Raw genomic sequence first — 13,541 nt, 5'->3', positions numbered from 1 at the left:
ACAAGCTTTCTAATACATTCCTGGAGGACGGAATCCACCGGTTGGCTCCATTTTCGCTCGGCATGGCTTTTCCATCCATCGAGTGGCTGCTGTCCACATGGCACAGTTCTGCAGAACCTCCTTGGATGCCTCACACTTGGGCAGCCTCTGGTGGGATCCATCGTGACCATCATCTCATTGAGGTTGGTCTTGCATCCATTGAAGAATTTAGGCTACATTCTATGTCATGAAAGAGGATGCGGAGACTAGCCCAAGACAGAGGGAGATGCATTGGAGATGAATAGACATGGTTCATTCACAGGTATCAGCTTGGCACTCAAAATTCACAATGGGACAGAGGACAATCACCAAAAATGGCAGGCCAACAATGGAATTATTTGCAGCGTGCTGAGATGGTGGATGAGTTGAATGCCTTTTTTTTGTGTGTGTGTGTCCGGATGATCTCAGTTGCATATTTACAATCCTTTCCAATGCCTTATCTTCCACCCCTCAGGGATGACGTCTCATGCTTCCAGAACAACTTTGTTTCTCTCCCTCTCTCTCTTTTTTTTAATAAAAGGGAGGTGGGTTTTTTTTCTTTTAAAACAAAACACAGAGACAGACACAACCACCCCACACCATCAAAATTAATTATGACCTTTTTGTTGTTGTTGATGTTGTTTTGTTTCCCCTGCTTTGGGGAGGGGAAGGAAGATGGCCTATGCGCTCATGTCGCCAGGTTCTCCGCATTTATGCTCGACATTCGAATCTGTGAGCTGCTCTTGCTCAGAATGGACAACTGGGTCCCCCCGTTCACACCGCTGCTTGCTAGGGAGGGGTGGCGATGCTTGAAATCCACAGCAAAGTACCGGTTGACTTTCCAGCTCCTCCATTTCCTCTTTATTTCTGACTGCACCTTTAGGGAGAAACTTTAAAAGGTCATTTTTTAATGTACTTAGCCGCTTGGGAACATGCTGGCAGAAGTTTCTATATTTTTAATTTTCTTTCAACAAAACGCAGAAGCGGTAAGAATGAAAGAAGAGCTCTGCGGCTGGATCAGGCCAAAGGCCCACCTATTCCATCATCATCATCATCATCATCATCATCATCATCATTTATTTGTACCCTGCCCATCTGGCTGAGTTTCCCCAGCCTCTCTTTGAGGCTTCCAACAAAGATTAAAAATACATTAAAATGTCACACATTAAAAACTTCCCTGAACAGGCCTGCCTTCAGAGGTCTTCTAAATGTCAGGTAGTTGTTTATCTCTTTGACATCTGATGGGAGGGCGTTCTACAGGGCGGGCGCCACTACCGATTCCAGCATCTTATGCTCACAGTGGGCAACCATATTTTCTTAAAATCAATTTTTATCATCATTGATCTATTACTTGCCTTCTAAACCACCATCTCAAGGCGATTTACGCGTAACATAATTTAACACAAAATCAGCATATACGTGAATAGCAAGTCTTAAACTCTAACAAGTAGACACTTATGGTAAAGCCTCATTTAGTGTCTTGGAACATGCATGTCTTCCATGGTTTCTGGAAAGTGCAGATAGAGGGCGCCTGTTATTCCACAGCACTGGGGCAGCCATATTAAAGGCCCTGCTCAGAGTTACTGCCGAATGAGCTTCCGAGATCTTAAAAGCTTACAAGAAAAGCTCTCCTGCAGGCCACAGTGATCTACTGAATGGATAAGGGATAAGACAGTCTCCTAGGTGCTTACTGTTAGGATTTTTATCTATCCGAGCTGCTCCAGCGAGTGGTACTATGATTGTATACATCATGTTAGTGTCTGAGAGAGCGTGAGAAAGGAAGTCTGTATAATCTCTTCCTTCTGAGTACTATTGGAAATCTAGTTTCACTTCTGTGTGTGTCGCTGGTTTTCTGTACTGGTGTTCAGAAGGCACAGACGTACTGATGGAGTCTCTGTATATAAGACTGTAAATAAAGTAGTTTTAGAACTACGATTGAGTCTTTCTTCTGCTATGATATGCCAGAAGACTGGCGTGCTCTTTTCAGGAGAGAAGGATCGCCTATTACTGGTCTCTCTGGACTGAGGGAGATTTATAGCCAGAGAGGACCACCGGAGAGACGCCCCAAAAACTTGGGAAGTTGGCAGCCATTCCCAGGTGTTTTTCCAACACTTACAAGGAGCCCAAAATCAGGATCTGAGTGCAACTGTGCTCTCTCCCCTTTGATTCCAAGAGACCTACAGCCTCCAACAAAAGCATCAGAAGGTGCTAAACGATGGTCAGGACCCAAAGAGTCCCGTGCAACTTGCTACACACACTGTGGGCTTTGGACGATCTCTCATTTAGTATTATTGCTTTGTACATTGCAATGGATGATGCCTCTCCAGAGGGCCACCAAAGCTTGGTGGGTCACAGCCCACCGGGGGTAGATTAGGCAGTGAATGGTTGTAGAGACCCAGAATGGAAGGGGAAGATGCAAGCAGGAACCAGGCTATGCATTTGGAGAAGGAAGGAGGAAAAAGTTTGTGGACATTTGTCATGGACGCTTCAAGATTCTTGCATTGCCGGGGGGTAGGGCGGGGGTTGACCTAGATGACACTCAATGTGATGGCCTGGGACTCGGGCTCAGACTCAGAACCAGAGGAGTCTCAGTCCACACTGGATCCTCTGCTCAGGTGGCACCTGAAGCAAGTCTGAGGCCTGATTCTGAAGAGCCCCAGTCTGCACAGGTTCCCCTGCCACAAGCACCAGCTGAGCTGAGCTTACCAGGGGCCTGAGCCTGAGCCTGCCCTGACTCCAGATTACCTCATTGCCTCCAGCGGGGCAATCACTTACAGCTGCTCCACTACCGGTTGGGTCAGGAGAGGCTAAGGCGGCCCCTGGGTCTAGTAACCCACCAATATCTCCTGAGCTGCAGAGACTCAGGTCTGAGAGAAGGAGAGACCTGAGTACTTGCAGGAGGAGTGCTCGCCTCTGGGCAAGACAGGGAGGTGAGTCACCGGGGGTTCAGGACCGGCCGTTACCCCGACAAAGAGAAAAGGCTGTCGGACCCTGCCCCAGGTTGCGGGAGCAACATTGCTGTTTGCTAGAACCTGCCTGTGACCCTGTGCCTGACATTGCCTTGTTTTGTTTCCTGCCTTGGCCCTGTCAGACTGACTCCTCACGGAACCCTCGGATTCGGGACCGGACCTGGATGGCGTTGCTTGGGTTTACCCCCGGGTCCAGCACACTCAGGATCCTTTCCAACTCTACAATTCTATGATTCTATCAAAAGTCTTACCTCCCCATTCAAGAAGCAGTAGAGTACAGCGACCACGAAGCCCTGTAGGGAAGAGTAGAGGAACAGGCAGCTGTTCAGATTGTGGGATGTGATACATAAGTAGCAGTCAAGTACAACATTCCTTGTTTTCCTAGAGTGGACATGCAAGGGGATGTTTGGACCAGCCAGTCGAAAACTTCCTGTTTCCTCCTGGGCTGGGACATACTTCCTCTTGCATGTAACCAGAGGTGGGCATGACCTTACCTGTCCAGGTAACAAAAGCACAAGGCACGTAGCCCTCCTCCCTTCTTCTCCATTTTCCTTTCGTTGTGTGAACTGCCAGTCTGCAGTCTGCAGTCTCTGGGATTAACCACCCATATGGGGTAGATCCACATGTATATATATCTCTAACTAAGTCTGCTTTCAGGGATCCAACTGTGAACTGATGATGTGAGTAAACTACTTTTATATATCTTAAATAAGGTTGTGGTGTGTTTATTCTTTTAATAGGGAAATAAGGGGTCTTTCCAGGAATCTACATTGAGAAGCTCAAACAAGCTTGCAACCAGCTACCCGCTGTACTTTTAAAGGGGAATGTTAAAACTCTGCTAAGTTATAGAACTTGCTAGTGCAAGTTAGGAAGGATATTGATAAACAATATATCCTCTCCTGCGTCCCTGAACATTCCCACACAGATGCAGTGAAAATTGCAGGTTCTCACTCTGCACAAACTGCTGGGGTTGTTGTTGTTTTTTTGGGGGGGGGGAGAAGGCGTATTCTGCAACGTTTCACTGACGCAATAGTAGAGCATCACTGATGGATTTGCACATCATTCCACTTCATTAGTTGTTCTGCGATGCTTCAGTGTCACAGCACTATTGCCACCCAGCGGACCGTTCTTTATTTTATTTCGACAATTTATATGCCGCTTGGTTCCTGGGACCTCCTAAGCAGTGTACCTTTAACCCCATACAATAAAGGTAAAAAAAATCAGTTAAAACTATAACATCAGAATTCAGTTGAAATGTCTGCTGTTGAGCAGCAAGACCAGGAATGCCCCCTGCCCTGCCATCCTGAGAGCATCTGTGGTATAAAAAAGGTGCAGAGATGATAATAATAATAATAATAATAATAATAATAATAATAATAATAATAATAATTTATTATTTATACCCCACCCATCTGGCTGGGTTTATCCAGCCACTCTGGGTGGCTTTCAACAGAATATTAAAATACAATAGTCTATTAAACATTAAACATAATTATCCTCCCAGCGCTATGATTCCCAGAGCGGTTTAACAATCAACCCCTCTTGCAAGGGAACTCTGGGAATTGTAGCTCTGGGAGGGGAATAGAGGTCTCCCCTGCCTAAAGACTCTCTGCACCCTTAACAAACTACAGCTCCCAGAATCCTTTGGGGCAGCCACAAGTGCTCAAAGTGGTATCATAGTGCTTTGAATGTGTGCTATGAACATAGCCTAGGTGGAAGAGAACAGGGAGCCACAAGGTAGTGGAGTGGCTGTGCGCAGACTTATAGCTTAACTGACGTCACACTAGCAGGGGGGAAATTGCACACACAGCAGAAACCCCCTGTTGATGTCCATTTTCTTCTTTGCGGGAGAACAAGAGCCAACTAAGGCAAACCTGCTGAAACTCATAAGCCCAAGTTAGCTGTGTCCATTCATTTCAATGGGTCTACTCTTACATACCAGCCAACATTTCTCTAATGAAAATAGGGATGTCCTTTTCCATAATAATAATGATTTTTTTTATTTATACCCCACCCATTTGAATGGGTTACTCCAGCCACACTGGGCGACTTCCAACTTCCAATGCTTATATAAAAACATAATAAAACATTAAACATTTTTTTTTAAAAAAAATACTTCCCTATACAGAGCTGCCTTCAGAGGTCTTCTAAAGGTTGTATAGTTACTTATCTCCAACCTGCCGAAAGACACTAGGAATTGAATCTGGGGCCTTCTGCATGCAAAGTAGACACACTGTGGTCTAAACCACCGAGCCTCTCGGGCTTGCTGACTGTAAGGTTGGCAGTTCGAATCCACACTATGGGGTTAGGTCTCATTGATTTGTCCCACCTACTGCCAAGCTAGCAGTGCAAGTAGTGCAAAGCATATCAGTGCAAATAGATAAATAGATGTCGTTGCGTCGGGAAGGTAAATTGTGTTTCCGTGTGCTCTGGCTTCTACCACAGCGGTCTGTACGCCAGAAGTGGTTTAGTCATGCTGGCCACATGAACTGGAAAAGCTGTCTGTGGACAAATGCCGGCTCCCTCAGCCTGAAAGCGGAGATGAGCGCTGCACCCCATAGTCAAATGTGACTGGGCTTAACCACCCAGGGGTCCTTTACATTTACCATAATCCTACCACTGAGATATGTCCTTCCCCTCTCCTTATCTGGGGTGGATGAGCAGGCAGGCAGATGGACACAGGCTATTTTGATGCATAAAAGGTAAAGATAAAGGGACCCCTGACCATTAGGTCCAGTCGTGGCCAACTCTGGGGTTGCGGTGCTCATCTCGCTTTATTGGCTGAGGGAGCCGGCATACAGCTTCCGGGTCATGTGACCAGCATGACTAAGCAGCTTCTGGCGAACCAGAGCAGCGCACGGAAACGCCGTTTACCTTCCCGCCGGACCGCTACCTATTTATCTACTTGCACTTTGACGTGCTTTCAAACTGCTAGGTTGGCAGGAGCAGGGACCGAGCAACGGGAGCTCACCCCGTCGTGGGGATTTGAACCACCGACCTTCTGCTCAGTAAGTCCTAGGCTCTGTGGTTTAACCCACAGCGCCACCCGCATCCCCATTTTGATACATACTCACCTGGAAAGATCCCAGTCCCAGTTCGAAGACCAGCCTCTCCCTCTTGCTGACATTCTCTGGATAGAAGGCAAACACCGTGTAATGAATCCCAAACAGTGGAATAAGTAGCAAGGTGGAGCGAGCCAGTCTCCTGTTGAGATAAAGAGAAAGTGCCCTTCGTGAAACAATGCGGGTGCCCCACTAGTTTGCATCTGTTCCCGTTTGGCAAGGAAGCGAAAAGCCCAATGAGGACAGAGAGACCTAATATTTAGCATCAGCATTTGATTCCACTGCTCTTTACTAGACAGGCACAAAGAAACACAGAAAACATGGGTCACTGATCTTTGGGGGCCCATTGGAAGATCTGGAACTTTGAGCAACTTCCATGGGTGTGTCACCTGCTCTGGTTCACCCACCTCTTCTGAGTCAGCCCCCACACCCCACAAGAGATAGGAAGATGGAAGGCTAACACACACAAACTTTTTCAATCTGTGCCTTGGACAGAGCCATAGAGCTGAAAGAGGAAGTGGGTAAGGGTATGGTTACCAGATTTTTTTCAATGAATCTGGGGACACTGGAAGCTGGGTAGCAACAGGGAGTCAGCAGTGGGGATGGTGAGGCAAAAGACCCTGGGCCCAAGCACACATACATATTGTATAAAGGTGCAAAGCCCTTCTTTCGCACCCTGTGAAACATAAATGCACAGAGGTTTTGTTTAAAAAACTGGGCAACGGCTGGCCGCCTGCAACTCCTGAGCCTCCCCCGATCAGTCAAAAGAAAGAGGGAAGGGGCAGGAGATCTGTACCAACAGATGTCCCCGGTTCCCCTTCGGCAGCGGTGGCGGCAACTACAGTCAGCAGCCCAGAGTCAGCCTGGTAGCGCAGTTGGCTCTGGCTGGCTTCAGGAGCTGCTCGCTGAGTGGCGCCCACCATTTTCCCTCGCCGGAAGTTCCAGCAAGTAAAAATGGCGGGCGCCATGTCAGTGGGTAGTGAGCAGCTCCTGAAGCCAGCCAGTGCCAACTGTGCTACCAGGCTGGCTCTGGGCTGCTGAGGCTGCTGAGGCTGCCACTGCCACGTTTCCCGGGGACAGATTTGCAAATCTGGGGACTGTCCCCGGGAACCGGTGACATCTGGTAACCCTAGTCCATTTTCCAACTTCCTGTTTCATCTCAATGTAGGGAGGAAAGGGTAACCTCAGCCCCTCATGGCCAAGGGGGCAGTGGGTGGAAAAGCTCAGGCACTTTGGGGGAAGATCTCAGCAGTGAAACCACATCCATTGGTGACCTCTGCTATAAAACATATGAAACTAGTTTCTGCGGAGTCCCTTTAGGGCAGCCCTCACCAAGTGCTATCCAGATGTTCTGGACTACAACTCCCATCAGCCCCAGCCAGCATAGTTTCAACTTAGGGAAGGCTCTCTGAAGGTTGTAGGACTACAGCTCCCAGTGTGGTGTAGTGGTTAAGAGCGGTAGTCTCGTAATCTGGTGAACCAGGTTCACGTCTCCGCCCTTCCACGTGCAGCTGCTGGGTGACCTTGGGCTAGTCACACTTCTCTGAAGTCTCTCAGCCCCACTCACCTCACAGAGTGTTTGTTGTGGGGGAGGAAGAGAAAGGAGAATGTTAGCCGCTTTGAGACTCCTTAGGGTAGTGATAAAGCGGGATATCAAATCCAAACTCGTCTTCTTCCATCATCCTTGACTCTTGATCATACTGGATGGGGCTGGTGGAAGTTGTAGTCCAAAACACTAGGGTAAAGGAAGACTGTTCTATGCCAATATTGTTTCATCTGAATAGCAGTGTCTCTCCAGGGTTTTCCTCAGCCCTGATCCTTTAGATCCTTTTAACAGGAGATGCCTGGGACACGACCTGCAACATAGCTTAGGATCTACCACTGAGTTATGGATTCTCCTCAAGGACTGTGTACTTCTGTACGCAACTGCTAATGATTCTGTCCTGAAACTCTGCCCATGTTGTTCTTGATACAGAGTTGCAATAAGTGCATGAAATGCTTTTGAAAACCCAGCTGTTCTCCTGGGGAATATTCATTCTCATCAACATCCTCGTCGGTATTCTATTTTCTCAGTAGTGTGGAGAAAGCAAAATGATTCAGCACAGGAAAACAAGCCACGGAACAATACAACCAAAACATAAGCGGTGCTCCTAACTGCACTTCAGAGCAGATTTCTCATGAACCAGGAATGCAGACGGATCCAGTAAACCATCAATGACGCCTTGGTGCAATTTACCGGGAGATCTCTCTTGTGCAAGCTCCTCAAGTGGCAGCAGAGCAGGGATGGGGGAACCTCAGGGCCTGAGGGGTGAATGTGGCTCCCTGGGCCCTTGTATCTGGCCCTTGGGACTCTCACCAGCAGCCCTGCTCCACACTCACCTCGAGTGCTTTGGCCTGGCTGGAATGTGCCCTTGAGCTGTGATAATGTCTGGATCCAGACTGGTGGTGAGGCGGCGGGCAGACCATTTGGGGCAGAGTGGAGCCTGCAGGCAACCAAGCCACTGCGTCACTCCCAGGAGAGACACGTGGCTTGGGTGCGGTGCAGGCCCCACAGTGAGGGCCGCCTGGCATTTTGTCACCCCCCCCCCAGTGGTGACACCCAGGGCAACACGCCCCCACTGCACCCCCCTTCCTCCGCCCCTGCCAGGAGGTCCTACTGCAAGGCTAAGAAACCTTTTTCTTTCTTTTTTAAAAAATAATTTTTAGTGAATAATTTTATGTTACAAAAAACATTACAACCATACTACCACAAAATATAATTGAGAAATAAAAATTACATACATCAATATTTTGTTTGTTATGTTATTTACTGTCTTATTTCCTCCCAAAGAAATCTTATATTAACGCTGCCATGCATGTAGGGCGGCTGAGTGGGAGGAGGCAGGCAGACTTCTTGGAGGCCCCACAGAGTGTCCCACCCCCATGTGTGGCTGGCCCTGCCCCTGGGTACACAGCATGTGCACCACCCTAGGCGCCTGATTGGTTTGCTCCGCCACTGCCTCCTGGACAAAGAAATTTGCATTTATGTGTGTGTGTGTTCTTGGTTTTTAGGATGGGTTGGAAAGACATCCCTGTTTGTGAAAGCATTCTAATTACTAAGTTTGCATGACCACTGCCCTTTGAATTAATAATAATAATAATAATAATAATAATAATTTATTTAAATGCCAGCCATCTGACTGGGTTGCCCCAGACACTCTGGGCAGCTCCCAACAAAAATACAGTGGTACCTCTAGTTGCAGACACGATCTGTTCTGAGGTGCCATTCACACCCTGAACAGTCCGCAACTAGAGTGCCACTTCTGTGGAAGTGCGAAGCGTGATAGCGCTTCTGTGCATGTGCGAAGTGCACAGAATGCTTCTGCGCATGCGTGTGTGGTGAAACCCAGAAGTATACACTTCTGGGTTTGCCGCATTCGCAACCTGAAAAGCCGCAATGTGAAGCAAACGCAACAAGGGGTATGACTGTATTAAAACAGTAAAAACACAATACAACATCACACACTGAAAACTTTGAAGATGAGCATCTGCAAGCTGTGGCAAAATAGCATTTTGGGAGAGTCGATGGAGAGGAGTGCTGATGAGCCAAGAAATCCCAGTTTGAATCCAGCTTCAGACAGGAACTTTATGCAAGAGCTTAAGTAAGCCACTCTGTCTTGCCCTCAGTGCTCCTGTCTGCAATATGGGGATCTGCCTTAAAGTGTTGTTCTTGATAAAAGGATAACTGAGGTTTGCACTGAAGTCTATGGAGAATTATGCTGTAGAAATATGTAGCATTACAAAAGAATTTTACCACTGACCATTAAAGTCTTTTCAGGGTAGGGATGGACAGCTATGGCAGAAGCACAAAAATACCACTGGAAAATTAGCAGAAAGCTCAAAACATGCTAGTATGAGTGGCACCGGCTTTATAAATAAACGAAAAGGAAGTTGCAAGCTGAAGTCAGGCAAACAGACACTATCCCTACAATGCACCCATTTAAAAGCAAAACAGATTCATTTCCTAAACCTCACGACGCTAGGTAATTTCTAGTGGATGTAGCAAGAGAGCGAACCATAAGCAGATGGAGATTCATGTGCTATCTTGTTCATATTAATTTCTCCTGCTGAAGAGGCAAGCCGCAGAGTGGCTTTTCTCTTCAGCAGCAAGAGCAACCAGGGAGAAAAACAGCAAGTGGCGGCAGATGGAGATTCATGTGCTATCTTGTTCATATTAATTTCTCCTGCTGAAGAGGCAAGCCGCAGAGTGGCTTTTCTCTTCAGCAGCAAGATCAACCAGAGAGAAAAACAGCAAGTGGCGGCAGATGGAGATTCATGTGCTATCTTGTTCATATTAATTTCTCCTGCTGAAGAGGCAAGCCGCAGAGTGGCTTTTCTCTTCAGCAGCAAGATCAACCAGGGAGAAAAACAGCAAGTGGTGGCAGATGGAGGGGTGGCATTGGTGCTTAGCAGACTTCCTGGCACAGGTGGGTCGCTGTTGTGTACCAAGAGGTACGGTAGGAGACGCAAGGTGGTGAGGAGGTTGGTGCTGGGCAAAAGCTGTGGCTCTACTGGTGCCTTTGTACGGTGCTGACTTCCTTGTCTCCTTGCCCCTCCTGCTCTTCTTCCCAGTAAGCACCAGCGACCCAACTGCCAGGAGGACAGTTAAGAGGTATTGCATCCCCTGCTACTGACAGCAAGCAAACCAGTGCAGTGGCTTCTTCATGTCCCATGCCAAACACAGGATTCTTGAGGAAAACTTAGCAACAGGAGATTATGTAGTGGAGCAGAAACAGCGTCACTTGTAGACTATAGAGGCCCAGATTCTAATTCTCTGGAAATGATAGGCTCCCGAGTGGCCTTCGTTACTGTCTTACTTCTCCAACTTTAAAATGGCAATATGCCATAGTGAGGATCAGCAAGTTAAGTTCTGCAAGCCGTAAAGCGTGTTGCAAACAGGGGCAGATGAAGGGGTGTGTGGTGGGGGTGGGTCGCCCCGGGTGTCACCACTGAGAGGGGTGACAAAATGGCGTTTAATTTTTTTTAAAAAATATACAGTGGTGCCCCGCAAGACGAATGCCTCGCAAGACGGAAAACCCGCTAGACGAAAGGGTTTTCCATTTTTCAATGCGCTTCGCAGGACGAATTTCTCTATGGGCTTGCTTCGCAAGACGAAAATGTCTTGCGATTCTTGTGATTTTTCCCCCGCTCCCCACCCCCTTTTTCTAAGGCACTAAGCTGCTAATAGCCTTTTAGCAGCTAATCCGCTAATCCCTTAAACCTTTAATAGCCGCTAATAGCCGCTAAACCGCTAATAGCGCTAATCCGCTAATCCACTAATGGGGTTGCTTCGCAAGACGAAAAAACCGCTAGGCGAAGAGACTCACGGAACGGATTAATTTCGTCTTGCGAGGCACCACTGTAGTTTATTATTCTGATGTTAGGCACCTTGAACAGTACAGTGGAATCTCTACTCATGCACAGAATCCATTCCAAAGGTCCGTTCGTGAGTCGATCCAGGTCGCTGGGAGAAGTGCCGTTCTGCACATGCGCATTCGACGGCAGCGCCGTTCTGTGCATGTGCAGATGGCGGCAGCCACTTCTGCGCATGTGCAGTCAGCAGAAGCTGCTTCTACACGTACGTGAATCACGGCAAACCTGGTATTTACTTCCAGGTTTGCCGTGGATGTGAGTCGAATTGTTCGCAAGTAGGGGCGGTGGTAAATCAAGGTTCTATTATATAAGGAAAGGAAGGGCAGTAATGTTCTAAATAATGAAATCAACTCCTATGTTAAGCTAGGAAAATCTCCAAGCTTTCTGCTGAAACTGGAGTCTAGGCATTTTTGTCACACCATTCTTTTCTCTCCCCAACCTCTGTTTATTTACATCCCCTCCTCCAGCTCTATATTAACGCTGCCATGCGTGCAAAATACTGCAAAAGCAATCTGAATGTGCTTGATTGCACCCAGGTTCTTCTTTTGTGTAACAATTTAGCAAGGCAAACATGTGCTCCTGAATGATATTAAGAATCACAATGACCCAAATCTTACAGAACCATAAAATTATAGAGTTGGAAGGGCCATCTAGCTCAACCCCCTCCAATGCAGGAATGACAGCTAATAAAAAAAACACCCTGACAAATGGCCACCCAACCTCTAATGATTTCATTTTACATTTGGCAGTGTTCTATCAGTGCACACAACCTCATATGTGTGTTGGCAAAACACCACACCAAAAAACGTGTGATACAATCATGTGCTATGATCACATCAACACAATCGTACCTTGGAAATCAGACGGAATCCGTTCTGGAAGTCCTTCCAAAACGTTCAGAAACCAAAGCACTGGTTCTGATTGGCTGCAGGAAGCTCCCAGTGCCAGATTTACGTATAAGCTAAACAAACCATAGTTTAGGGCCCCACTCTCTTGGGGGCCCCAAAAAAGTTAAAGGAAAAAATAATTACAACAAATAAAATAAAACCTACATACAGCAACAGTGTTTTGTGTTGTGTCGGCTCCTATAATGCAACTCATGGGTCCCGCCTGCTAGCCTGCTCCCTAAAATATCACTGGTTTGCTCATTTCTATATATCGGGTGCCTACATTCTGCATGCACTGGTTGCGTGGCAACAAGGGAAAATGGCTTTAGCTACCTATTAGGTCCATAAATTACCATATAGCATACAGTGGTACCTCCGGTTACATACGCTTCAGGTTACATCAGCTTCAGGTTACAGAATCCGCTAACCCAGAAATAGTACCTCGGGTTAAGAACTTTGCTTCAGGATGAGAACAGAAATCGTGCTCTGGCGGTGCAGCAGCAGCAGGAGGCCCCATTAGCTAAAGTGGTGCTTCAGGTTAAGAGCAGTTTCAGGTTAAGAATGGACCTCCGGAACGAATTAAGTACTTAACCTGAGGTACCACTGTATATTCAACACAAGAAACAGTGACAATTTGTTGTTGACAAAGGACAGCTGGACAAATAAAGGGCTCCATTGTCTTCAGTAGCTTAGGGCTTCATCAAACCTAACCCAGCCCTGGAAGCTCCTGCAGCCAATTGGAAGTTGCGGAAGTTGAGTAGGGACGTTTGGGTTCCAAAGAACGTTCACAAACCGGAAAACTCACTTCTGGGTTTGCAGCGTTCGCGAGCCAAAACGTCCGAGTACCAAAGCGTTTGGGATCCAAGGTAGGACTGTATAGGTTTTTGTGTGCACACTTTATCCCTGGATACATGGACACTGATGATGCAATGAAGTAACTGAAAGCTGTGATAAGCTGAGCAGGTGCTGCCCTCTGTGTCGAATTTGGAAATTCAAGCAAAGGTGAGTTCCGAGGTTGCGCTCATTGCTAGTCTGAACAAAAGCCGACCCTCTGAAACAAATGCATGTGACTAACTTAAGTCTATTAATTTCAATGGACTTTCTCTGAGTAGAACTTGGTTGGAGCCAAGCCACGGTGTTTACTATTTTGAAAAAAAACACTTCTAAGAATGTATGTTCTCACAGAAGCCAAC

The 13,541-nt window shown here is 47.1% G+C and overlaps 1 protein-coding gene across 7 annotated transcripts in view; it reads right to left on the bottom strand.

Annotated features, from left to right (window-relative positions):
- Positions 1-431: 431 nt before the first annotated feature.
- The window catches only part of ADCYAP1R1 (ADCYAP receptor type I), a 100,406-nt gene continuing 87,296 nt past the window's right edge, over positions 432-13,541 (bottom strand). For 3 of the 7 annotated variants that reach the window (XM_083406557.1, XM_083406560.1, XM_083406559.1), the window contains 3 exons: positions 6,062-6,191; positions 3,239-3,280; positions 673-908 (listed from right to left, as the gene is read on the bottom strand). In XM_083406557.1, the coding sequence (XP_083262683.1) occupies positions 699-908; positions 3,239-3,280; positions 6,062-6,191 (382 nt within the window). In that variant the 3' untranslated portion in view covers positions 673-698. Of the gene's footprint in view, positions 909-3,238; positions 3,281-6,061; positions 6,192-13,541 lie in introns of all 7 variants that reach the window. The other 4 variants (XM_083406562.1, XM_083406561.1, XM_083406563.1 and 1 more) reach the window with 3 other exon arrangements.

Source organism: Podarcis tiliguerta, assembly GCF_965153285.1.
Source record: "Podarcis tiliguerta genome assembly, chromosome: 12".
In the NCBI taxonomy this organism is placed as follows: Eukaryota; Metazoa; Chordata; class Lepidosauria; order Squamata; family Lacertidae; genus Podarcis; species Podarcis tiliguerta.
Note: the sequence above shows the minus strand (reverse complement) of the source record. Positions and strands in the feature narration are given on the sequence as shown.